The sequence below is a fragment of the Penicillium riverlandense genome (assembly GCF_028828495.1).
Source record: "Penicillium riverlandense strain IBT 135883 chromosome Unknown utg000008l_segment0_segment0, whole genome shotgun sequence".
In the NCBI taxonomy this organism is placed as follows: domain Eukaryota; kingdom Fungi; phylum Ascomycota; class Eurotiomycetes; order Eurotiales; family Aspergillaceae; genus Penicillium; species Penicillium riverlandense.
In genome coordinates, this window is record NW_026643199.1 from 2,263,428 (window position 1) to 2,288,906 (window position 25,479).

Consider the following 25,479-nt stretch of genomic DNA (forward strand, 5'->3'; position numbering starts at 1 on the left):
GATATATATCCTCAGCCACGACCCACCTCCACCCTAATTTGGGGGCTAAAGGAGGTATAAGGCCACCACCCATATTTTCCCCGTTTATCCTCTTAAAATTTCATCTCACCTCACTGGGAACAACTAGGATACCACATACAACATTGAAAATATAGCATCATGGCAAACCCGGGCACAATCTCCACCCGAATGAGCAAAACAGTGCAAGCATTCGCCCCCATCGCCTCTGCGTTGTCATCCAGAAAAGACAAAACCCAGCCCGCGGAAGGAGACATCAATCTCGCCGATGGCGAGAACACACTAATGAAGACCGAGATGGTGGGAATATGTCAAGAGGCCATACAGAAAAGCATCACCGCAGAGGTAAACACACCACCCTGCCTGTTTCATTTCCCTCAAATCAAGTTCCATTGCTCATGTTATGCTAAACACCAGACCTTTGCAAATCCCGATGGATTCAACAGTGATCCCGTAATGCGAGAGGCGCTCGCGAAGTATATCACCATGTACTTCCATCCTGCTATCCCGGTCACTCCGGAGAACATTGTTCCTTCTGCTGGATCGGGGCATGCGCTGGATGCCCTTCTCTTCACGATCTGTGATGCGGGGGATAGTGTTCTCTGCCCTGCTCCAGCTTGGTGTACGTCTCCCTCCCTCTCTCATAACATAACCATCAAACAGATCATACCTACAATATAACTATATATTTCCAGTATAATCAAAAGAAATATCTAACAACGAAGCAGGGGGCTACCAAACCTGGGCCAGCATCCACGCGAACGTAACCGTCATCCCGGCCTACATAGACTCCCCTTCCCCATCGTCAACATGGCCCACAGCCAGCTTATCCAAAGCCATAATCCCCGCTCTTGAAGAAGCATACGCCTCCGCGCCAGACCCCAGCCGCATTAAGGCGCTGCTCACCTCGAATCCGAACAACCCTTTTATGAGATGCTGGCCGCGCGATGTGCTGCGCGGGATGACGGAGTTTTGTCAGAAGTATGGATTGCATTATGTCTCTGATGAAGTGTTTGCGAACACTGTTTTTGATGAGGCGGATGCATTCGTGTCTGCTCTTGAGTTGGTAAGAGGTGATGATGGTGATAATGGGAATGGGAGTATTGATCGGAATCTCGTGCATGTGGTATGGAGCACGACCAAGGATTTCGGAGCTTGTGGCGTTCGCTCGGTAAGTATATACATAAAATCTGTCTTTCCCCTGAGGAGACACTAACGCAGAGAAAACGAACCATATAGGGCTGTGCAGTGTCATACAACCCACTCGTCAAATCAGGCGTCTCCTACGCAACACTCTGGCAAGTCTCCTCGCTAACAGTACACTTCACTTCATATCTCCTCAACTCTCCCTCACTACCGAATCTCATTTCGTCCACGCGGAAGCAACTAGCCCAATCATATAAAATCTGCGTCGAGACATTATCTTCTCTCGAGGCAGACGGCAGAGTCGAGATCTTGCCGGCAACGGCGGGACTCTGGGTGAATGTCATTGTTAATCTGAGGGATGGAGAGACGACGCAGGATGTTGTTGCCAGAGCGAAAAAGTATCGCGTGGCTGTTTTTAGTCAAACTGCGTTTGCGCGGTTCCTGGGGAAGAATCAGGGGTTGATTGTGATTACCTTTGCGCTGGAGGCGGATGTTGTGAGGGCGGGGGTGGAGAGGTTGAGGGATAGTTTGCTGTGATGTGGAATAGAGAAGATCTTCAGAGGGGAGATCAAGACGGATGTGGAGAGGATAGGGAGTAAAGCAGGATATATATATCGGGACACTACAGGTATTTATATGAAGACACTTTATAAAGTCACTCAGTCCAAGGAAAGAAGGAGACATTCAAGATGGAAAACGAACTTGTAATTAACGAATGTACAACGCCAAGTAAACCAAGGGGGTATCTTTTAAAACAAAACTGGAGTAGAATGAGAAATGCCAGCCCTAGTCTATCTCAATGACAACAGGCTCCTTGTGGACGACGAGAGGAGACGGGGTGGGACTTCCTTCGTGCTTCAAAACCCCGTGGGAGCCAGAGCGAGCATCACCCGCATCTGGCGAGCTTTCGGCCTTGCGTTTTAGCGTTGGACGTTGGACGTGATCTCCTGAGTTGTCATGACTATTTTCGTCGCTGACAACCTTCAAACTCCACGACCCGTCAATTTTGATCTCGATGGCCTGTGCGTCCTCTCGTCGATTCTGGCGAGTTATTTCCTGCAGCACCTCGGTAAAGAAGCAATCGATGGACAGAAACTGTGGACGCGCGTCTGCTTTGCAGATAGGACAGAACCACTTGTCGTTCATTGGAAGCGAGTCTGAGACCGATTTTCGCGTGCTGAGGAAGGTCTCTAGATCAAAGCAGTCCAAGTGGTCACATTGCCGGGAACGAGCGGGGACATCGACGACGCGTGCTGAATAAGGATCGATCAGGCTGACTGTCAAACTGTCGGTGATGACTGTGATTTCCTCGTCGTCTGTGAGGGGAGACAGGCGTTTTTGGATAAGGGCACGCGACTCAGTCGCCGGGAGGGACTGCACTCGACTCCGCAACTGCGTAAATCCGGTCACTTCCATCACTTCCACCGCGAACACGTACTGCTGGGTCTTGCACTCGTTCTTGTCGAGAAGCAAATTCAAGGTGATGTTGTTGGTTCCTTCCGTAAGATAATCCGTGATGTCCAGAGGGAGGTCCTTTCCATTGTGGAGCTTTCGGCGCGCGAAAAGCTCCTGATCATTGACAAAGATATAAAAGACGCTAGGCCACGTGGTATTCGTATTGGCCCACACTTGCTCGATTTTCGGTTTTTGGGAAGGGGAAATCTTGATAGACCGCAGGCGGAACGTCCAACATCCACTTTGAAAGGTTCGCAGTTGCCGCTTTCCTTCTCCTTGACTGACTGTGCGTGGGAATCTCTTACATTGAGCATCTGAAAGTTGAAAAGTCCACTTGTGACACGTTTTTGGGGTGTCCAGAAACGTTGGGTTGAGGACAAATCCCCCTAAGTACTGGAATAACTCCGTGTCAACCAGCTCCCCGCTTGAATTAAGCTCCACCAGTTTTTTCACAGGATCGCGAAGGTGAGCCTGATGAAGGCCCAACCGCAACGGATTTGGATGAGCCGTCTGAGGTGGCCTGTAGCCGACCGGTGGGAGTAGAGATGTAGCACGATGCGGCTGAGATTGCTGCCTCGAGGTTCTGCGTTCGGTCCGAGGATGCCGCTGCTGCTGTGACACCACAGGGTGTCGAGTGGCAGGTTGCTGAGAAGACACAGACTGCCGAGAAGAAGTAGGACGTTGAGAGGGTGCAGGTTGCTGAGGAGGTGCAGAGTGCTGGGGAGATGCAGAGTGGTGGGGAGGTGCAGGGTGTTGAAAAAGTGCATGGGTTTGTGCCAGTGGATGGTACCGAGATGTAGGGGTTTGTTGGGAAGGCGCATGGTGTGGAGATAGCGGAGTCCGCCGTGAAGGCACAGGACGGGGTGATACCGACCCATGCACTCCTACCATCGGATCCGGGAGGCGGCGTTGCTGGACAACAGGGTTCATTTGAGTAGCTGTGGGTGGCTGAGACCCCTGTGTCTGCAACGGAGGCCTGGAACCATCCGCCCCATCATGCTGAGGGACGAACGGGGAGACGACATAAGTTGGGACTGGCTGAGGTGGTGCCGGATGACTTGGATGCACTTGAACAGGCGCGCGGTGGTATGGCGAGATATACTGCTGACCATGTGACACCGGCTGTGCGTTGTAAGGTGTTTGGTGAGACAGACCGTAAGGCGAGTTTGGCCCAGGCAGCTGGGGACTCGCAACGGGTGATTGACCACTGCCAGAAGCTGGAGACATAATACTCGGGGAGGGCATGCTCGCGACCTGAACAGTTTGATACACAATCGGAACTTGAACACCAGTGGGCGCATACCGAGGCGTCCATCTAGTTGGGTGTGGTGCCCTGGAAGACATAGGGAGTTTGAGGTATGACTTGATGAGAGGGGTATTCATTTTTTGCGGATTGATGGCCTCGCTACTGGCTATGCGGCGATCCAGCGCCATATAATCGCGGTAGAAGAGATATCCCAGTTGCTGTTGACAGTTGGGTTCGTAGAGTTGGCGGCACAAGGACACAAAGATAGTGGAGAGGAAGGCATGCGATGTCGTCCCGAATATTAGCACGAGTTCTTCCACCAGCGGCGGGTACCGTCGCTCATAGCAAGCGCGATAAAGGGGTCGCCAATCTGTCACGAGTCGGGTCAAAACGCTGGCAATCTTCTGAACCATCGCATTATACCCGTCCAGCTGCATCAAACCTCGTGGAGGGGCTGGAAAATGAGCCAAGGCCTCGACCGATCTTTGTGGAAGCTTGAAATTGTCCACCAACAGGTCCTGGAGCAGGAGCATGCCCTCTTGACAATGAGTCGCCCGGAGCTCGGGAATTCGATCATACAGATAAGGGTCCACAGTCCGTACACAGTACAACTGATGAAGTACTATGAAGAAAAGATCCTGTTTCTGACATGCCTGGCGCAGGATTGCGATTCGAGGCCCTCCGTACTCCAGCGACAGTTCGCCTCTGCTCTCCAACTCATCCTTGATGGTCTGCAGATTCCTTATCCAAAGTCTCCAGACGTCTTCGCTTGGTGGCAAGAATGCCTGTTGCTTAGATAGCTGCTTCGGTAGGGCTAGTTGAGCACTGCCGTTCGCCGGCTGTGGTGCAGGCGCGGTGTTGTCCTCCTGCTGTCCTGGACGCGTCGTAATATTCCCCGAGTCCTGGGACTGAGGCCGCGAGTCATTCTGACTTGGCGATTGCGGAAACCGGATTTCTCCATTCGCAGGTGATGTCGTGGCCACTGGCCCAGTACACGCTTGAGGGGCGGCCGTGGCACTATTTGTAGGACCATGGCTGTTCTCAGCGGGGCTGACGTGGGTGGTTGTGCTCGGTACGGGAGACGGAAGAGCCCTTGCTGGAGAGTGGCCGGCTGAGGGTGTCGAGGTAATAGTCGGAGGGCATGGCTGGTTCTGTTGAAGCTGCAAGTTTGCGCCGGGTGTCACGGGCGACATTAAACTCTGTGTGTTTGTTGTTGTTGTTGTTGTACCTGACGGGACGGCCGGACGATCGCGATCAGGCTGCGCGGAGGCGGCCTTAGATTGGTGTTGGCTCGTGGAGTCTGGAATGGAATAACGCTCGGGGCGCTTGGAGGAGAGCGTGGCCGGGTTCGGCTGCGACGAGTTCGGTATCCAGGTCCTCCGCACGCCGCCAAGAAAAATGCTTGCGGTGGAGTTGGATGACTCCAGGCTATGATCAGCGCGCGACCGGGCGGGAGAGGCCATGCCGGGACATTTTCATCGGGCGCGAGGAAAGGAGGGAGAGAGATCTGGAGGAAGAATAGGAAGAGGTGTGGCGAGTGGTTGGTGAGCAAACAAAGAAAAGAATGGCCGTATACATCGGCTAGTCAGTCTATAACGAAATTAAGTTACATCGTAACTACAGTAGTTAATAGTTAGTTAGTTTAACCGATATATGATCAACTAACTGGTAATCGACCGAGGTCCTCCATCTCCTCCTAGTTGATCCCGCCGCATTCATCCAGTCGTGCAACTACTCGACTTCGCAATCCAGCCAGACAGGCAAGAACCGTGGAAAGTCACCCGGACTTGAACGGCCGCCACACGTCACCCTTTCTTCTTCACACCTTTTTTTTCCCTTCTCCATTATTTTCTCTCCCATCCCCATTCTCATCATCATCACCATCGCACCATTATCGGATCTCTGCTCCTCCAGATTCGTATTCTATCCGACCGTTGACTCTGCTTCCCGCCCCTGCAGCCCCCGCGAGCCCCATTCTCGCCCTATCGAATTCCTGGAATTTAACTGGGCTTCGAGGGCATGACAGATCGGCCCTGTCACGCTTGTGCTTGACACGAACCGTCCGTCAGCCACCCGGTCGCGCCAGTAATTGCGCACCGTCTTCTTCAGGTCTGCGAATTGAGGTGTTCGTGAGTTCTGCCTGACCCCGCGGCCCTAATAACCTTGGCTTAACTAGCCCAATTCCACTATTAGATTCTCGGACCTCCCTCCCGCCCGCGCGACACACACATTCTTTCCCCCCCCCTTTCGTCCTCTCAGCTTCTGTCGCATTATCATTATCTTCTCTCCTTCAGCGTCGCTATCCCCTGGAGATTCCCGAGGTGCCTACGACCTAGTCCACACCCCCCAGCGTGTGAGCTCACATCCCTCCCGACCCCCCGAAAGGGCTGGTGGCTGGTGGGTCCCATGCTCTGCGACCTGCACAACTCCTAGCTTCGTCACTCTCTCCGACGTCAACTCCCAATGTCTGCGATCGCAAGATCTGAGAATCAACAAATGACTGCCCTGATCCCACCCCGGGGCGTCAAGCGCGGTGATTATCTCGAGGTTGCCCGTAAGTGATGCTGTGTGCGACAACCCGCGCCTGCAAACGCTCGCGCTTCTTTCATGGACCCGTGCCTATGCCTGCGCATCGCTAACACGCTTTCAATTTAGATCCTCTAGAAGGGCGTGGAAGTGATGAGCTCACATTGAGAAAAGGTGATCAAATCGAACTGCTGGAGCTGGACGATGAATATGGCGACGGCTGGTACCTGGGCAGGCAACTCAGAACGGGCAAAATTGGCCTCTTCCCAGCGGGTATGTGCTGTTATTGTCCGCGAGGATGCGCATCAGGGATTCATAGCTAACCGGAGTTACAGTCTACCTCATGGGCGCCACCGGCCCAGTTGTCGCATCTGAGACGACTGAATCGCCCATACAAATGAACACACCTACGCTACCAACCTCCTTTGCACCAGCTAGTGGCGAGACAACGCCTCAAGCCTCGCGACACACGAGTGCTTCGGATATTCAGGCGCCTCAGCTCGACGCAGAAACCCCACAACCTTCTCCAAGGCAACAAACACAGCGAGCGACCTCATCCCCACTGCCGCCACGCCCCAATTTGGCGGCCGACATGCAAGCCTTCCGCACTTCCATGGACAACCACATCAATGGAGAGGAAAGCCCGGTCATGAATGAGACGTTGAGCGTCATCGACGAACATATAACCGATATGAATACACCACGCCACAGCCTGTCGATGACGCAAGAATCCAAGCCACTGAACGATTCTGGCAGTGAATATAGTAGCCATATCAGTCACCGAATCTCTTACATCAATGGACACGAGACTGATGAGGAGGAGAGCAGTCAGCCGACGGAGGCGGAAGTACGCAAATGGAGCCAGAAGGAAACCTCCAGGTACATGCGTGGCCTCGGTGTCGACCCAAAGCATTGCGAGATTTTCGAGGAACAGGAGATTACCGGCGATGTTCTTCTTGATATGGATCAAGATTTCATTTTCATGAAGGAGTTCGACTTTGGTGTGATGGGCAAACGGCTGAAGACCTGGCACAAAGTCAAAGCGTTCCAGGAAGAGATCAAGCGCCCCAAGACACTCCCGACAGTGGTCTCCAGAGGGTCCAGCTTTTCCGGTCAACAAGACGAGCGAACTTTGGCTCGTGCTGGTCATACAGGGCCTCTTCTTCCTCGGATCCCGAGTCTAGCAGAGAAGTCAAACACGTACTCATCCCCTCGCGCGTTGCCAGCTCAGCACCCGAGGCTGGCCAGCAACAACAGCTCCCCTATAGGAACGCACACGCCGACGTTTGGCCATGACTCTTCCAGGAGAGTTTCCGCGGCATCAATCCGGGAGCTCAACCACGCTCGTCGTCATTCCTCCATTGACTCCACCAACAGAGGTGACGGGTCCCTCAACGGCTACCACCAGAACAAGACCTCCCTTGACAGGTCCTGGACCCTCAATACCGGCGCCCAGGGTTTGCCAACTCGTCCGGGCACTTCAATGGGCACAAGTTCAGATGGCATTCAGCGATTCCGGGGCCCATTGACCACCGAGTCTGACTCACCCGTCTCTGCACCCGAGCAATATGACGACTTTGATCGAGGCTACTTTTCAGGGACTGATGCGGACCCGCGCCGAAACCGCCGCGTTCTGCAGAAACGTACATCTGTCGCGGGCAGTGCGGGCCACTCGCGGAAGTCGAGTTATGCGGATGATTCTTACCGGGTGAAGGGCGCGGGTAAACGGCATTCCCGCATCAGTAGCCTTGACTCGTTACGGGACGCAACCAAGAACGTCTCTTCAGCCTCGCAGGCCTATAACGCCGTCCCTGCGAAGAGCCGGTTCCGCAGTCTCAGCCACCGTGTTTCCGATCGGAGTGCTGATGGCAAATCAAGCCATGGATTCTTCTCCAGCTTTGCGCCTCTGGTTGGACGGGGTGATTCAGATAGCTCCCCTCGCTCCTCGACATCGCACTTGCAGCAATCCTTCAAAAATGCAGGCCCCAAGTTCCGACGCGCCGTGGGCCTTCGTGCCATCTCGGACGTCGTTGGTAAGAGCCCCGACACATCTGCTCCAGCCTCTCCACGGGACTACGATCCCGCTTCAACAACAACCCGGACAGGCTCCACGACTCCATCTGCCACATCGAAGAGCTCGGAACGACACAGCACCGACGGGTCTGGCAAGGCCGCTGAGGGCGCCGGCTTCATGATCCGCCCGCGGACAGTCAAGACCAAGCAGGACACAAGCGCCTACAGAAGTGGCTTGGAAAAGAAATCGCCGCTGGAGCAGATGGATGGATGTGACTACTCCGGGTGGATGAAGAAGAGGTCGTCAAATCTGATGACGACTTGGAAGCCCCGCCTGTTCATCTTGCGCGGTCGTCGGCTGTCGTACTATTATTCCGACACCGATACCGAGGAGAGAGGCCTAATCGACATCACCGCTCACCGGGTACTCCGGGCGGACAACGACCCCATCATCACTCTCCATGCAACCTTCACCGGCTCCACTGCCACAACCATGGGCCCGGCTCCGACGTCTCCAGCCGATACTTCCAGCAAGATTCTTCCGAGTGGCATGATGGTCTCCCCGGCAGCCTTCTTCCTTAAAGAAGGGCAGAAACCTTTCTTCTTCAAGCTTGTTCCGCCGAAAACGGGCAACTCGCGCACCGTGCAGTTCACCAAACCTGCAGTCCACTACTTCCAGGTCGACAACGTCAAGGAGGGCCGGAAATGGATGGCCGCTTTGATGAAGGCCACGATCGAGCGCGATCTGGACCAGATTGTCGAGACGACCAACAAGCAGAAGACCATCAGCTTGAAACAGGCGCAGCTGATGAACCAACGCCCGCCGGCGCTGCTCGACGTGCCGGTCAAATTGGACGATGAAAGCCCGTCAATTAACGAGGATGATGAAGAAAACTACGACGAGGTCGACAAGCCTGGTGTGGACAAGCCTGATGTGGACAAGCCTGATGTGGACAAGCCTGATGTGGACAAGCCTGATGTGGACAAGCCTGATGTGGACAAGCCTGATGTGGACAAGCCTGATGTGGACAAGCCTCTCCCTGATGTCGACCCGAAAGACGATGGCGAGGACAACGACGAGGACGAGAAAGAGGGCGTTCTCAAGGAGGCTGATCGGCCCATGTCGAATCCCCTGGGGAGTCTAGGGGACACCGGCCCTTCGAGCTTGCTCCCTGAGCGCTTGATGAAGACTGGATCTCACTGATTGTTTTGATGCGTTCTACGCTAGTCTATTTTGTGATCTCTGTTGTCTGCTTTGCTGTTTATGTTTGATGCTACCCCCGATGTCTCGGCGTTTGATGTGATATACCCTTCGCTAAGATTTCTCTCTGATGTGCTGCTCCCTTCACCGTGGCTTGAATCTGTTGTTTGTCCCTGAAGGTCAGTGTCTGTGTGTATGGCTGCTGTTGGAGACTTTACCTTGGAGTCGCCATGGCCATAGTCAGACCTTTTTTTTTTTTTTTTTTTTTCTATATACGAAATTTAGGCGAGACTGTAGATAGTTTTTAATCATAATTCCAGTGGCTTTTGCTGAGACACGGACTGTTTTGAGTAATCTGTACACAATCCCGAATGTAGGCCGCACTCACTAACTTATCGCTATCGTAGATCGACACCTCAATCTCAACCTCATGGACCCCTTTTCTCCCCTAGACACCTCCACTATGCTGTATATTCTTTAATTTTCTATTCTTTCTTCGTTCCTTTCCTTTGTCTCCTCATGTTTCTGCGCGCGCTGCTTTCGCGAGCCGTGGCGCTGCTGCTCCCACTCACCCTGACAGCCACGGTCTACCTCTACCTCTACCCACTGTTCAAGGGCTGCGCATTCCCTCTACCGCAAGCACACACCTCACAGCCAAACAGTCTCCTCCAGAGACTTCAGCAATATCCAGTGGTTCGCACGCTGCTCTACGATTTTCGCGGCCCAGACGCAACAGCGGACCCAAACACGCAGCCCGCCATCTTCAGACTCCTCGTCCTCGCAGACCCCCAATTGGAAGGAGACACCTCTCTCCCTCTCCCGGAATACGAGCTCGTGCCTCGCGTACGCTCGCACTGGCGCAGCATCCACGATGCCATTCGCAATGCGTCCACCACAACGCCGCTCCCGCTTTCACTCCTGGCCCACGATGTCCGCTCCAATATCACAACCGCGCTCACGACTCTGGTCACGGAGGACATTCCACGCGCACTACGCTCCGTCCTGAAAAGAATCGACCTCGTCGGAAACGACTACTACCTCGCGCACATCTACCGCACCCTCTTCTGGTGGACGCGGCCGACGCACACCACTGTACTGGGTGATCTGGTCGGGAGCCAGTGGGTGACAGATGAGGAGTATGCAGAGCGCGGCGAGCGGTATTGGAAACGCGTGTTTCAGGGCGGAGAGCGCGTGGACGATGAGATTACCAAGACGGGTGCTGCTGGTTATAGCAACGAAGTGGAGATTCTGGAGCCTCTAGCCGGTCCAGAGGCAGACCCGGCATGGGCGAGACGCATTATCAATATCGCGGGAAACCACGATATCGGGTACGCGGGGGATATCAGCGAGGCGCGGATGGAGCGGTTCGAGCGCGTGTTCGGGCGTGCGAACTGGGATATCCGCTTTCAGCACCCACCTGTGCAGGTGCATGTCAATTCTTCTTACGCGGAAGTCATCAACCCGACGCTGCATCTGATTAATCTGAACTCGCTCATTCTCGACACACCGGCTTTATCGCCGGATCTCCAGACACAGACATATGCCTACCTCAACGATATTATCAGTCATCGCAGTTACCCTGTTGATGACCCTACATTTACACTGCTCCTGACGCATGTGCCGCTGCATAAGAAGGCTGGAATTTGCACTGACGAACCGTATTTTGATTTCCATTATGCCGATGACGATGAGGGGCCAGACGAGGTTCCACGGTGGAAGGAGGGTGGTCTGAAAGAACAGAATCACCTCAGTGATCATGCCAGCGCGGTTGGTATCCTTCAAGGTATCTTCGGTATGAGCGGTGACGACGGTGCGGTCCGTGGTGGACGTGGTCGGAACGGGCTCATCCTGACGGGGCATGACCATACGGGTTGCGATGTTGTTCACTATGTGGACCGGTCACCCAAGGAGGAAGATGAAGACGAAGAGGATGCCTCCGAAGAGAAAAAAGACGAAGCAGACGCAAGCTGGAGATGGTCCGCACAACGCTACTCCGCCCAGTCCCCATCTTCTTCTCAGATATCCGAGGAAACACCTTCAATCCGCGAGGTGACCCTGCGGTCAATGATGGGCGAATTCGGCGGCAACGCAGGCCTACTATCAGTTTGGTTTGATTCCTCTTCCGACGTCCGCGAATGGAAGTACGCAATCACGATGTGTCCCGCTGGCGTGCAGCACATCTGGTGGGCGGTCCACATACTCTTGCTCATAACGGTGGTGGCGATTTTGCTCAATGTTATTGTTGATCGTTTCACGGACCCGGGCCCATTAGTCGCTTGGCGGCTTGCTCCGAGGACTCGCGAGCCGAATGTGGAGGCGCATGGGCGGAAAGTCAGGGCTCAGCGGCTTTCCGCGAAGAAGACTCGGTCTTCAAAAGAGGTTCGGGATCAGAAGAAATGATTTTGGGGTGGAAGTGTCGGATTAATTGGGTTTGAAATGGGGGGTGTATATAAGGATTGTTACTTGTACTTGTTATATACCTTGAGGACGATGAATGTGTAGATATATATCTGAGACGATCCATCGCGTTCGGATAAAAATCAATCCAATAAACATTAATAAACCAGCTGGCAATTGCAGACCAGTGACTGGCTCTTCAAAATAAGACTACGACTACGACTACGATTACTTCTCCATAAGGCAGCCCGGACGAGCAGGTGTGTTCACGGTCATCCAGCCCCGTCCATTGACCTGAACTCCGAAGAGCATGGAACAACACATCGCGAGACACTAGCATTGGGCGACAGTTGCAGCCAAGGGAGTCTTGAGGGACTGGTGTGATTTTCTTTTGTAGCCGGAATACTTCCTCGAACTCGCCTGAGAGGGAGGAAAAGGGAAGGAAAACAAATGAAGACGAGTCTTTGGAAGTCAAAAGCCAGGCTGAAGAAAAGGAAGAACACGGTTTGGATTTCATCATCAAATAGTAGACTGACTCCCCCAAGTCTCGATGCAACAACTCCCCCATCCCATCATCCCCATCGGCGATCCTCCAAGTCCTAAAGGGAAGTTCAAGGAAGGTATGGTATCGACTTTTTTTTGCATTGAAATAAAAAAAATAGTTCTTTCATTCGTGGGGTTTGATTTTGAGCTCTTTACATGACGACACCGGAGTTGGAGGCGATACGCTAAACAAACACGGTCATTAGTCTCCTGACACACAACCCTTGCAAAGATAAGAGGAAGGAAGGGAACACTCACGGGCCAAAGCTCAGCAGCCTCCTTACCAACCGGACCAGTGATGGCCGATCCCTTCATCTCACCCTTGGCGTTGACGATCACACCGGCATTGTCCTCGAAGTAGAGGTAGATGCCGTCGGGACGGCGCCAGGGCTTGCTCTGGCGGACGACGACAGCGGGCATGACCTTCTTGCGGAGCTCGGGCTTTCCCTTCTTGACGGTCGCCATGACCATGTCTCCGACACCGGCAGCGGGGAGGCGGTTCAGGCGAGCACCGATGCCCTTCACCGAGACGATGTACAGGTTGCGCGCACCCGAGTTGTCGCAGCAGTTCATCACGGCGCCACTGTGAAATTTGTTAGTTTGACGGTTCCCCTTCTGATTTGTTGCATCCTGTCCAGTGCGCTTTGCTCTCCCGTAATAGCGTTTTCCCCATGCTACACATTTTTCTCGACCGTCCAGGTTCGTAAGTCTCGTGTACGATTCGAGGAAAGTTGACAGGCGAGATGGAGGGATTGGAGGGAGGACGAAAGTGGTAGAGCATGGGTGCTTTTTTCGAGGATTGCACTGCACTGGACTGGACGAGGGATATTTTCATTGCAAAACGTACGTAGGCAGACCGAGAGTCATCTTCAGCTTGTTGCCGGCGGCACCGCCACGACTGTGAGAAGAAACGTCAGTAAAACTATTCTTCCATTTCTGTTTGTTGTATTCCAATTCCCGCCCTCTGGTGCAACTTTTGCGTGTTGGGCTAGAGCTCCGAGGCTTTTCAACGCAACCTCGAAATTTGCAACCGCCTCTTTTTTGGACCACGGATGTTCTTTCTGCAATTGGGCGGGAAGCAGAAGGGTAGACGGTAGACTCACCCTCTCTTAGACATGATGGCTGTGTATCGGGGGGGTCGAGATACTGGGAGGAAAGGGTGTTGGGCGACAAAAGGTCGAGAGTCGAAATCACGGCACCTGGTCTTGTTCCCGCCGCTGTGATTTCTCGCTTGTGTGTGGGTCCCGTGTATAGGTCACGTGGATGACACACGTGATATGGATGTACCCTAACTAGGGTAAAACTTAGGTGCCTCAGGCATGAGTAACACCTCTACTAAACTATTAGGCGGCTTGATTCGTTAAATTTCTGTCTTTATCGGACGAACAGGGGTACTGAGGGCCAAGAGCTCATAATATGAAGAAAGCAACATTGGTCAAGTATGCTCGGATTGCAAGAACTGAAAAGATAAAGGAAGCAAAAGCCTCTGTCCTTCGAGGACAGAAACAAAGGAGAGGGTGGAAAGAGTCGGGATATGAGCAGAGCTACTCAATCTGAAATTCCATTCGCACCACTCCCCAGAGAAAGAAAACAAGAAAAATGCGAGCATCGCTGAAAAATTTCCGTAAAACACCTTCCTGCCTTTGTCCATTGCGCCGAATCCGGATATTTTCGTCCCGTTGAACCAGCTTATTCCTCCTGCTTGGTGGCCACTTCCTCGACAGCGGTCTCCTTGGAAGCTTCGGTTTCTGCACCGGGAGCGGGTTCGGTCTTCTCTGCCGCTGCTTCGGAGACGTCCTTTGCAGGAGACTGGGCGTGCGGAGGAGAGGTAGGTTGCGTGGACGAGACCTCGCCAGCCGGTTTCTCCTCCTTGGGTTCGGCAGTATCAGCAGCTCCCTCGGTAGTCGCAGGACCGGCATCATCCATATTGATGTCTTCATCGTTCTGAGGAGGGGAGGGCTGCTGGGAGATCGCAGTCGGACCTTCACTCTCGACGACCATACGGTCAGCATCGGCCGGGGTCCCTTCAGCCTGCGAGGTTAACTCTGCTGAATCTGGAGCAGCACCGGTTTCGGGCTCAGTTCGTGGAGCGTCAGTCATATTGGTGTCAAGACCGGTGCCAACATCCCCATCGGCAACAGACGAGGCTTCCTGCGGGGTCGCAATGCCGCTGTCCATACCAGACTCAAGGGTATCCAGGTTGCGGTAGTTGGCTATGTTGCGGCGGCGAACAGCACCTGGCTGGCGACGAACACCGTTGGCAGCGCTTGTTTCCTCATCCTCGCTGTCGCTGAGTTCACCAACCTTCTCGACGAATTGATCAAATCGTCGCTCGGTGAAACGCTTGTCCTTATTCTCATCTTCGTCCAGATCATCAAGGATATCGTCCGCATCGTCATCCATACCCTCCACCATCGGGTTACGCGGCACATCCGTCATCTGGACCGAAGGAGCAAAAGCAGTGCGCTTGAGATTCTCGACCACCTGGTTGCGAATCTTGTCCAGATACTCTCTTGTGTTCGCATTGTCCATGTTGGAGGGACGGACGTCCAGTTCATAGTCGGGAGCGAAATACTAGATGGGAGTCAGTAGAGTCTTAAATGTCTAAGAGAACAAACGCACCTCGTAGTAATCGTTGAATGGCAGGTGGGATCCCAGACCCTCTCCAACGAGAATACCCGTCTCATAAGCCCATGTACGTGCCACGTTGCGCATGGTGTAGCCACCGCCACCAAGGATCAGGGTGGGCAGGTTAAAGCTCTTGACGTAGTTGACGCAGTTGGCATGTCCACGCATGCTCAGGTTGAAGCAGCCTAGCCGATCACCCGACAGACTGTCGCCACCGCACTGCAGAACAACCGCCTCAGGGCGGTACCACTCCATGACGCTTTTGATCACGGGTTCGAAGATGCTCTGGTAAGACTCATCATTGATGCCATCGCGAAGAGGGAAGTTCACAGCGTAGTATTTGCCCGGTCCAACACCGATGTCGCGTAGCTCGCCGGTGCCGGGGAAGTACTCGCCGTACTTATGGAAAGAAACGGTCATGACGCGGTCCGTGGTATAAAAGGCCTCCTCGACACCATCGCCATGGTGAACATCGATGTCAACGTAAAGAACGCGCTGCTTGAAGCGCAAAAGCTCGAGAATTCCGAGGACAATGTCTGCACGGTGTCAGATAGAAGATAATCAGCGGAAAGAAAAAGGACATCTTACCATTTACGTAGCAGAAGCCACTAGCCTCGCTCTTTTTGGCATGGTGCAGGCCACCCGCCCAGTTCACGGCGATATCACATTTATTGCGGTTGAGCCGCGCCGCACCCTCCATACTGCCGCCGGCGCTGATCCCGCAGAATTCGAACAGACCGTCAAAAACCGGGCAGTCATCACCCACGTTGTATTTGCTCTGCTCCTTCGAGAAGTTATCCATGTTGTCGGGGGTAACTTTCGACAAAAAGTCAATGTACTCGTCCGTGTGGAATTGGGTCATCTCGTATTTGGAAGCAGGTTTGGCACGCTGCCCCCCGATTCGTTATCAGTCTCTCTCCATATATTACGATATCCTTCAAAAAAGAACATCGGGGATGGGGGACTCACGTATATCTCCATCTTCTTGTATAGGCCATAGTTCATGACCAAGCTGTGTGCCATCCTTATACGGTGAGGCTTCATTGGGTGGCCCGAGACGTAGGCATAGTTGCCCACATCGGAGTCGTAGAAGTAGGCCACCTTCTTGTTGTTGACCCCGGAGGGGGTCAAGAGCGGCTCAGCAGCCATACTGAGATATTCCAAGGGGAATGGACGGGAGATCAACGCGTTTAAGGATGGTGTAGGTCAAGGTCAGGCAAATTGGGGAGCAGGATGTCGGGGGAGGTCAGGACACCGCAGGGCGGAGCGGGAAAGGTGACACGGACGGTGACGCAGAGGCTGAAATTGAGGACAATGCGATATCAACAATTCTGGCAAGCCAATTCTGGCATGCTCCGCTCCAGATTGATGGCGAAACAGGACAGAAGAAGAGGCGTGGAGAGAAACAACTGATCGCCGCAGCCGAAGCGATAATGCCGCCGGACTGACCGCCTTCGATCTAAGGCGGTGAGATATGGCAGGCTGGAGCTCGCCTCGCCTTCCGTGTTCCATCATCAGTTGGAAAGCACGAAAACACACGGACTTGTTCATCTGAGCACATATCAATTCAGTGCTGCCGGAGCTTTGATTGATTTTCTCTTGTCTCAAATCTGTGCTTGACACGCTTAATCACTGTGGTGATCTGTGAGAGACCGCTACCTGGAGCTTCCTGCGAGGAAGCAGTCGTGTTTCCCTTCCAACCTTCCATTCTTCTTTCTTGACCGCACATCTCAGCAGCCATGGATCGCATCAGTCGCATGCTGCAAGCTGCCCAGGGCGTGGGCATGGGAGGTGGTGCACCTGGTGGTGTAAGTGATCTTCCTTCACTGTGTGGTGGCTGCACAGTGAAGACCATCCAGCCTGCCTTGTCTGTGACATACTAACAGGATGCTGCTTAGGACACGCCAAACCTGATTGATAACTCTGAGACGGTCCACATTTCCTCCCTGGCTCTGCTGAAAATGCTACGACATGGCCGTGCTGGTGTGCCCATGGAGGTCATGGGCCTGATGCTGGGCGAGTTTGTTGATGAATACACGGTGCGGGTGGTGGATGTGTTTGCTATGCCGCAGAGTGGTACAGGTGTCAGTGTCGAGGCTGTGGATCCTGTTTTCCAGACCAAGATGATGGAGATGCTTCGGCAGACGGGACGGTAAGCTCACCCTTTCTTGAACATCTCCCGCAACGTCAGTACTTATTATCCTGCAGGCCAGAAACTGTCGTTGGCTGGTACCACTCTCACCCTGGGTTTGGATGCTGGCTCTCGTCAGTCGATATCAACACCCAGCAGTCCTTCGAACAGCTTACCCCCCGTGCCGTTGCCGTGGTTGTGGACCCGATCCAGTCCGTCAAGGGCAAGGTTGTCATTGATGCATTCCGACTCATCCAGCCTCAAACGGTGGTCATGGGCCAAGAGCCCCGACAGACAACGTCCAACTTGGGCCATCTGAACAAGCCTTCGATTCAGGCTCTCATCCACGGTCTCAACCGCCACTACTACAGCATTGCGATCAACTACCGCAAGACAGGGCTGGAGGAGAACATGCTCATGAACCTTCACAAGCATGTATGGACCGAGGCGCTACAGATGAGCGACTTCCACGAGGAGGGCCAGCACAACGTCGACCAGATGAAGCAGCTGGTCAGCTTGGCGGAAGGCTACGAGAAGCGGGTCAAGGAGGAGACGGAATTGACCAAGGACCAGCTGAAGACGAGATACGTTGGCAAGGTGGATCCCAAGAAGCGTAAGTTTTGTTTCTGTTTCTCCGCGAAAAACAGCGCTGACCGAATCTGCAGACATCGAGGACGTGAGCCAGCAGTTGATCGAGGACAACATCGTTGCCGTGTCGCGGCAGATGATCGATAAGGAGGCCTCGGTGGCACGGGCATCGGGGGGCAAAGAAGCGTCTACTGGGGCCGACATGGAGGTGGATGAGGATCTCTAGAGGACTAGAAGAAATTGCATGAACTCCACACAAATGATATTCTATTTGATCCCTTCTGATATGCAGTAAGACAAGTAGGGAAGTACTGTGCAGTTCATCAATGTCTAAGTAGACGCCTGTAACCTCATGATATGTACATGGCCAGCCCGAATCAATCAACGCCGCGCAATGTTTAAAACGAAAAGATTTTCAAGTATGAGAAATTCAGTTACCGGAAAAGATGCTCCATGCGTCACGATCCCAGAGTGACTGCTTGGAACGAGGTTCCGAGTGCGTCCACGGCGTCTGTCTCACGAACACTCGGGTCAGTCAGGTCTGGCTCATCAGCCCTAAGCCCGTCGAAAGCAGCATCAGCATCATCATGACCATCCTCGTGGTCTTTATGATTATTGTCATCATAGTCTGTCCAACCTCGCTCCGGACCCCACAGAATCTTTTTCTGCGCCGTCTCCGTGTCATGTAATAACCGGCTCATCAACGAGCCACTCTTCTGAACAGATGGATACGCATCGAATTCCACCTGCACAAGACCCGGCAGTCGCTCAACAATCTTCTGAAACAGCGCCCCCGCAAACTCGGTATAGAATTCCTTGGAAATGCGGAACCCCTCGAAAACAGGGTGCGAGGGATCGCACTGAATAAACACCTTGAGCGTGCGCACCCCCACCATCTCCTGCAATCCCAGCCCGGGATTCACATCCCAGGACCGCGGTGGCGCGGTCCAGCTGGACCCCAGTATCAGCTCAATGGTTGTAATTGAGGGACGGTAGCGAGGCGGTAAGGCGCGCACACTGGGCATGCGAGCAAAGTCCTGCACGGGGAAGATGCGGAAGGTCTGGCTGGAGTAGTAGTGGTGGGTTGCTTCATCATGGACGAGATGCGATACGAGGAACAGTGCAATGCGGTCGGAGAGGGCTCCTAGAGGTTTGCTTTTCTTTGCGGAAGCTCCGACCGAGCCATTAGATCGGAGAGCGCTCCTTCGTGTTGGCGTGAAGAGTACGAAATGGTAGATGAGGACGCGGATCTCGGACGGGAGATCGAGAAACCGGAAGGCTTCGACACGTCCGACTTTGGGGTCTTCGGGGAAGCGGACCTTGTTCCGGACGTTGCTGGCAGCCATGGTGGAGGATAGAATGAAGTCTAGGAGGGAGATGGCACGGGACTAAAGGGCCAGAAACGCATGTTGGTCATCACATTGGAGGTAACTGAGTAAAGAAGTGTATCCCACGATTGGAGCTGTAGCATCACTGGAAGCCTTCGCTGCGGCTCTTGGATGTGGGAGCCTTGGTCTCCCCAGCTAATACAACCCAGCACGCATAAAGCAGTGCATGCAGGGTCAAATTAATGTCTGGGTGACAACTTTCAATTGTGAAGAAGAAAAAGAGAAGAAAAACACGCCCCGAAGAAATAGTGGAAAAATGGGGAGTTGCGCAAGTGGCTCCTGTGCCTTGCCCGACTTCGAGGGCGCGACTTTTTATCGGAACGACGGAGCTGCACGACGTATGTACTTGCAACGGTCAGTGCTGTTCGGTCGATTCCCACACCACTCGCCATGCTGAGCCGTGCCGTCTTGCCTCTGACGAGGCCCAACGTCCTCGCCTCTGCCGTCCGCGTGTCGGCCCTGTCCGTCCAGCACCCCCGGTTCTACGCCAAGGGCAAGGGCAAAACCCCCTACAAGCTGCCCAACCAAGTCGGTGGCCCTAAGTCCAGCGAGACCGCAAATCAGACGGCACAGCCTTCTTCGACACCAGGCAAGGATTATGCCGCTGAACAGGCCGAGTTCGACACCCAGGCCGAACCGGAAAAGGAACCCGAACCCGAACAGCAGCAACAGGCACCCCAAAAGCCGCTCCCCGATCTCACACAGGGTATCCCCTCGACACTCGCTGCGGAACTGGAAGGCCGAACGAAGAAAGGCGGAGCTACCCAGCTGAACCTGACCGAGGATCCCTCCCAGACTGAAGACTATGCTGAGGATGGTCGAGGCGGCGGGGACATCCCCAAGGGAGGCTACGAGACCTCAGGCGACCGCCGCAAGGCCCGCATGGCAAACATCGTGTACGGAGTGATGCTGCTGGGCGCGGTGTCCGGCGTGGGCTATCTGGGCCGGAACTGGGACACCGAGGAAGAAGAGCGCCTCCACCCCGATCAACCCTCAGGCTGGGGTTTCGGATTGTGGTACGCTCGTATCCGGGCCCGCTTCAGTGATATTACCAGCTACTACAAGGACCCCGCGTTCCCGAAGCTGCTGCCCGATGAAGATCCCAATATGCGTCAGCCGTACACCCTCGTGCTCAGTCTGGAGGATCTCCTTGTTCACAGCGAGTGGAGCCGTGAGCATGGATGGCGTGTTGCGAAGCGGCCTGGTGTCGACTATTTCCTGCGCTATCTGAACCAGTACTACGAGTTGGTGCTTTTCACCAGTGTGCCCAGTATGATGGCGGACCAGGTCCTGCGGAAATTGGACCCCTACCGCATCATCCGCTGGCCTTTGTTCCGTGAAGCTACCCGGTACAAGGATGGCGAGTACATCAAGGTATGTCCCACGCGACTTTTTTGACAATCACAGATGCTAACATACCCTGCTTAGGATCTGGAATACTTGAACCGAGACCTGTCCAAGGTAATCCTTATCGACACCAAGGAGGAACACGCGCGTCTGCAGCCGGAGAACGCCATTGTGATGAACAAGTGGACCGGCGACCCCAAGGACAAGACCCTGGTGGCATTGATCCCATTCCTGGAGTACATCGCCGGGATGGGCGTGGAAGATGTGCGTCCGGTGCTCAAGTCCTTCGAAGGCACAGACCTCCCCGTCGAGTTCGCCAAGCGCGAGAAGGCCATGCGCGAGCGCTTCGAGAAGGAGCTCGCCGAGGAAAAGAAGAAGAAGCCCTCGATGAGCATCGGCAGCTTCGCCTCTGCCCTGGGCCTGAAGTCAACTCGCACCCTGGACGGCGAGGCCTCTCCCTCGGAGGGTCTGGCGCAGGGCAAGATGCTCTGGGACCAGATCCGCGAGCGTGGCCAGAAGAACTACGAGCTGATTGAGAAGGAGATCCGTGAGAACGGCGAGAAGTGGCTTGCTGAGATGGCTGCTGAGGAGGAGAAGGCTCGTCAGGAGCAGATGAAGAGCATGAAGGGCTCCTTCACTGGCATGTTCGGTGCTGGTGAGAAGAAGGAGTAGATGGTTTTCTTTACCCTCTGATCTTTCTCTCCTTCTCTTTCTCTCTCTTTCTCCATTTCTCTCTCCTCATCTTTTCATCGGTATACTCTTTACATTGAGCACTTACGGGCAGGGGTCATTAGAATGGTTCTTGGGTTGGCTGCGAGCATTTCAGGAACGACTGTAAAATAGCGCTTGGTGTCCGTTCTTTTTCGTCGTGTTTCTTCATGTATAAAATTTACAATTTTCGCACTTGACCCCAACGCTTTATATCTCTGCTGCTGCTTTACGATCATACAACAGCTTCCGGCTTTTTATCCATCGTTGACCGCTCTCTCTCTCTCTCTCTCTCTCTCACACACACACACACACTCACGCTCTCACGCTCTCACGCCATCACCCTCGACGTAAACCTGCCTAATAACCTCTCCTGTCTCTCAACCTTACCTGCTTCTTGACCAACTTATCCCTCTATGAAATACCCTGTTGCCATGATGAGCCTACTCGACCTACCCACCGAAATCCTGCTGATGATAACCGCCGCACTAGAAACGGAATATGATATCCTGCAGCTCCTGGGCACTTGCCAAACTCTTCACGATCTTTTGCTACCGTCTCTTTACAAACGCAATATTGCATCCGGCTCGTCTGCATTGTTATGGTGCTCTGTAAATGGGGTCGAAACCGGAGTGCGGGGCCTACTGTCATTGGGAGCAAATGCCAACGTCAGCACTGGTGACAACGATGAAAACCGGACTCCGTTGATGCTAGCTGCAGAGCGAGGTCGTGATCGGATCGTCGAACTTCTCCTCGAGCACAAAGCCGACGTGAATATGCAGCAGGCAGACGGCATAACTTTCAATCCCGTGAATTTACAACAGCAAGGATCTGCCACTGCCCTGCATGTCGCTGCCACACATGGCCATGAAAAGGCGGTACAGACCCTCCTCCAATATGGGGCTGATATCAACTCGGTTGATGCTTATGGCCAAACACCTTTCATCTGCGCTGTATTTATGGGCCAGTGTCAGATTATGAGCCTGCTTCTTGACCATGGGGCGAATATGGCGCCCCCAAACCTTCCCGAGGGTCATAGTGGTCATCATTATTGGTATTCGCCAATACATGCAGCCCTTCGAGCAGATAAGAAGCACAGACAGGCTGTGCTGGAGCTTCTTCTGCTCCATGGTGCGGATATGGATCTCCCGGACAACATCGGTGAATCTGCTTTGCATAGAGCTATCGCATTCAGTGATGTTGTCAGCGTCAAGTTTCTTATTGACCACGGCGCTGATGTCAACAGAAGAGGTTTTCGCCATAGGACACCATTACATGCTGCGATGGAGACGGTCCCCCACCAAGACAGAAAGCGCGGAGTGACCGGCGTGAAAGAAGACGAAGAAATACTGAGATATCTTCTAGATCGTGGATCTGATTGGACCCTTGCAGACGATGAGGGTCTGACACCCCTCAACTGGGCAGAAGAAGGTCGTTGTTCGCAGAGGCTCTTGAAGATGTTGCGGGAACATATCGCTTCTGTTGAAGGTACTTGAGAAGAACAATATCTCTAGCAGTGCAGATGATGTATCATAGAGCAATTGTATAATCAGAAACAGACATTAGTTCTATCTAGTACACACATTCCTTTATTACCTCGTAAGTCGGCCGGCGCCTTGCAATAATAGTGACCATATATCCTTGCCCGCACATGCTCCGAACCCCGGGTATATATATTCAGAAAGAAGTAAAAGTGCAGACAACCCGTTAACAAGCACAAAATAATATAAACATCCAAGTCCATAAACAAAAATCAGGTGAGGTTCACATCTTGGAAGACAGAGACATCCCAGATCCCCGTCATATCGAAGGGGAAGCCGTCCATCGTTCCAAACGTGCCAGAGATGGACATCATGTCGTCGACGATGTCATTGTTGGTTTGTGTTTCGGGCAGCGAGATCGCCGCCGGGTTGACGAGCCCATTATCGGCCAGGGTGCCCGTGCCCAGGTGTTGGTCCACTGAGGCGCTAGTGCCGGGCAGTCGGTGCATGACTCGTTCACAGTGGTCCAGGCACATGTCCGCGACATCCCAGTCCTCTTCTTCGCGGACACGGCGCAGAACAGTGCGGAGGGTCTCCACGCTGGCGAGGCAGGATCGGGCGACGTCGTTGTCGTTTGTTTCGAGGGCGCAGCGGACCAGAAGCGTGGCTGCTGATGTTAGGTGGAAGGCGCTGTCTATAGAGGTTGTTAGGATGCTTTTCGGCTGGGAGGACTTTCAAAAACATACATGGCAGCCAGAACTCCTTGTAGTTGTCTTTTCGCAGAGATGTGATGAAGACGACAATATCTTCCGCTGAACGTCGGCACTCTGTTTGGAAATAGCGACGCGCTTCGGGATTGTCGGTGTCTGCGTTGTTGACCTCCTGTACAATCCATGAGAAACAAGCCCAACTTTCACAGTCACAATGCACTTACATTCAGTTCCACTCGGCTAACGAGCATTTTGAGCGCCAAAAAGGCTAGCTGTAAGCTGCTCGATCCGTAGACCCGCTCACTGGGAGGGCTCATGGGTCCTCGTAGCCAGTCAGGGAGAGAGTCCTCCCACATATCCAGATCGGTCCGTATCTGCCTCAATTTCTTGGAGATCTCGCGGGAGATTTTGTGTTGAAGGCCATAGACCAATGGTAACAACTCTCCCAGGATCTCAGTCAATCGACACAAAGCTATGTGGCAATGGGCAGCCCTAACACGTTCCGCGGTGCGGAGATTGGGCGGAACCAAGACATCGACGGTGGGGACAGGCACATCGTACTGGTCCTTGGAGATCTGTGGGGGTACTCCATGTCCAAAGCTTCCCCAGCGATCGTGAATCACCACTCCCCACCAGAGACGAACCCGATGATGCTTTTCTTGTGGGGGGATCTTCCATTGGCTGGGGTCACGGTTTAATCCAAGACAGTTCGACAAGGACACAAGGCGGCCGCAGCTGATGGCATTGCCAGTCATGGAGAATATCGGGCGTCCTGTCAGATCGATCAGGCCCGCACTGATGGTCGACAGTCCTGGCGCAGAGAACTCCTCGTGGAGGGCCGCAACGGTCATGTTGACTGCGTACCGGACATCCGGCTTGGGATGGCATGCAAGCTTGGGGACATGCTTCCAGTATACAAGGGACATTGAATATACCTGGCATAGCAGCGAGGCCGGTGGATCGTGTGGAGTTTCCGAAACATAAGCCTCCCAGAACGATTCGCCATCGAAGATGGGAAAAGCGACGTTGAATCGGTCAATGAAACTAGAATAAGATCAGTTAGCGCAATGAAGCTGACCAAAGATTCATCAAACATACAGTCTGACGAGATCATGTTTGAATGGTCCCAAGATTTGCTCCAGTATTTCCTTCTGGTTCTCTCCTGGTGGCGTACCGACTCGCATACCCTTCCGTCGTCGCGAGATCGTCTGGTACAGAATGGGCCGTCTTGGATCACTCGAGTAGACGTTGTATGGGTGGTTGTTGGGTTCTTCCGACTGGCTAGACCGCTCAGGAGGCATATGTTTCTCAATAACTTGTGCATCCTCCGCGACCATCGGACCGACAATGAGCACCGACTCATTTTGCGGGTCGTCATAGTTTCGCCGCGAGTCGCTCCCGCGGCGTCCTCCGGACGAAGTCGTGTTCTGCGGGCTTGGCCCATTGGTCGACTGGCGGGTCGGGATATTCGAAGGGGAATTGGGAAGTCCATCCGGACTGCGCTTGCGCTTCTGTGCCGAGGACGGCGCCTCCATTCGACTTCTCGGCCATGTCTTGGAGTCGGGTGCGCTCAAGACCGATGCATCCGGGTTCGGCTCCTCTTGATAGTGGCAGTCGGCCCCCTGCACGCGACACAGAAGGCAGGACTGGCCGGGAATGTCGACCGTGCATCGGGATTTGCGCTTACGGCACAAGTCGCAGGCGCGAACCTTATGAGAGCGGTATGGGCGCGCTCCGGCGTTGAAGCCGGGAGAGGGCAGCTTGGATGAAGGATTGACTTGGACCGTTGCAGGCGACATGTCGTGCGCGCACCCGATCAGAGATGTGCCGGAGCAGGGGAGCGGGGGAGAGGAAGTTGGGGAAGAAGTCCTCGGGTCCGGGGTGGTTTCGGAGGCGGCCGAAAATTTGGCGGGAGGGGTTGAGTTCACGGCCGAATGCGACACGCGGGAGCGA

At 53.8% G+C, this 25,479-nt stretch overlaps 11 protein-coding genes across 11 annotated transcripts; 6 read left to right on the forward strand and 5 right to left on the reverse strand.

Annotated features, from left to right (window-relative positions):
* Window positions 1-159: 159 nt before the first annotated feature.
* N7474_009921 (pyridoxal phosphate-dependent aminotransferase) lies at window positions 160-1,701 on the forward strand (the record flags this gene model as incomplete). Its single annotated transcript, XM_057201331.1, has 4 exons — window positions 160-363; window positions 436-640; window positions 747-1,189; window positions 1,258-1,701. 4 exons carry the CDS (start codon window positions 160-162, stop codon window positions 1,699-1,701), a joined length of 1,296 nt encoding a protein of 431 aa, XP_057049318.1.
* Window positions 1,702-1,950: 249 nt separating this feature from the next.
* N7474_009922 (MIZ zinc finger domain protein) lies at window positions 1,951-5,328 on the reverse strand (the record flags this gene model as incomplete). The annotated part of the gene is made up of 1 exon (XM_057201332.1): window positions 1,951-5,328. One exon carries the CDS (start codon window positions 5,326-5,328, stop codon window positions 1,951-1,953), a length of 3,378 nt encoding a protein of 1,125 aa, XP_057049319.1.
* Window positions 5,329-6,361: 1,033 nt separating this feature from the next.
* N7474_009923 (putative polarized growth protein (Boi2)) lies at window positions 6,362-9,608 on the forward strand (the record flags this gene model as incomplete). Its single annotated transcript, XM_057201333.1, has 3 exons — window positions 6,362-6,419; window positions 6,521-6,664; window positions 6,727-9,608. The coding sequence occupies 3 exons, from the start codon at window positions 6,362-6,364 to the stop codon at window positions 9,606-9,608; spliced, it is 3,084 nt and encodes a 1,027-aa protein (XP_057049320.1).
* A 516-nt stretch (window positions 9,609-10,124) lies between these two features.
* N7474_009924 (uncharacterized protein) lies at window positions 10,125-12,005 on the forward strand (the record flags this gene model as incomplete). Its single annotated transcript, XM_057201334.1, has 1 exon — window positions 10,125-12,005. The coding sequence occupies one exon, from the start codon at window positions 10,125-10,127 to the stop codon at window positions 12,003-12,005; it is 1,881 nt and encodes a 626-aa protein (XP_057049321.1).
* Window positions 12,006-12,697: 692 nt separating this feature from the next.
* N7474_009925 (60S ribosomal protein uL14) lies at window positions 12,698-13,662 on the reverse strand (the record flags this gene model as incomplete). Its single annotated transcript, XM_057201335.1, has 4 exons — window positions 12,698-12,730; window positions 12,804-13,128; window positions 13,393-13,443; window positions 13,649-13,662. 4 exons carry the CDS (start codon window positions 13,660-13,662, stop codon window positions 12,698-12,700), a joined length of 423 nt encoding a protein of 140 aa, XP_057049322.1.
* Window positions 13,663-14,234: 572 nt separating this feature from the next.
* rpdA (histone deacetylase RPD3) lies at window positions 14,235-16,322 on the reverse strand (the record flags this gene model as incomplete). The annotated part of the gene is made up of 4 exons (XM_057201336.1): window positions 14,235-15,119; window positions 15,168-15,709; window positions 15,762-16,062; window positions 16,143-16,322. The coding sequence occupies 4 exons, from the start codon at window positions 16,320-16,322 to the stop codon at window positions 14,235-14,237; spliced, it is 1,908 nt and encodes a 635-aa protein (XP_057049323.1).
* Window positions 16,323-16,912: 590 nt separating this feature from the next.
* Window positions 16,913-18,118, forward strand: N7474_009927 (proteasome regulatory particle lid subunit RPN11; the record flags this gene model as incomplete). The annotated part of the gene is made up of 4 exons (XM_057201337.1): window positions 16,913-16,981; window positions 17,072-17,325; window positions 17,382-17,917; window positions 17,970-18,118. The coding sequence occupies 4 exons, from the start codon at window positions 16,913-16,915 to the stop codon at window positions 18,116-18,118; spliced, it is 1,008 nt and encodes a 335-aa protein (XP_057049324.1).
* Window positions 18,119-18,350: 232 nt separating this feature from the next.
* N7474_009928 (uncharacterized protein) lies at window positions 18,351-19,238 on the reverse strand (the record flags this gene model as incomplete). The annotated part of the gene is made up of 1 exon (XM_057201338.1): window positions 18,351-19,238. One exon carries the CDS (start codon window positions 19,236-19,238, stop codon window positions 18,351-18,353), a length of 888 nt encoding a protein of 295 aa, XP_057049325.1.
* Window positions 19,239-19,670: 432 nt separating this feature from the next.
* N7474_009929 (protein translocase subunit TIM50) lies at window positions 19,671-21,299 on the forward strand (the record flags this gene model as incomplete). Its single annotated transcript, XM_057201339.1, has 2 exons — window positions 19,671-20,654; window positions 20,709-21,299. The coding sequence occupies 2 exons, from the start codon at window positions 19,671-19,673 to the stop codon at window positions 21,297-21,299; spliced, it is 1,575 nt and encodes a 524-aa protein (XP_057049326.1).
* A 473-nt stretch (window positions 21,300-21,772) lies between these two features.
* N7474_009930 (ankyrin repeat domain-containing protein) lies at window positions 21,773-22,831 on the forward strand (the record flags this gene model as incomplete). The annotated part of the gene is made up of 1 exon (XM_057201340.1): window positions 21,773-22,831. One exon carries the CDS (start codon window positions 21,773-21,775, stop codon window positions 22,829-22,831), a length of 1,059 nt encoding a protein of 352 aa, XP_057049327.1.
* Window positions 22,832-23,088: 257 nt separating this feature from the next.
* Window positions 23,089-25,325, reverse strand: N7474_009931 (putative C6 transcription factor; the record flags this gene model as incomplete). Its single annotated transcript, XM_057201341.1, has 4 exons — window positions 23,089-23,510; window positions 23,563-23,698; window positions 23,751-24,570; window positions 24,625-25,325. The coding sequence occupies 4 exons, from the start codon at window positions 25,323-25,325 to the stop codon at window positions 23,089-23,091; spliced, it is 2,079 nt and encodes a 692-aa protein (XP_057049328.1).
* Window positions 25,326-25,479: the final 154 nt, after the last annotated feature.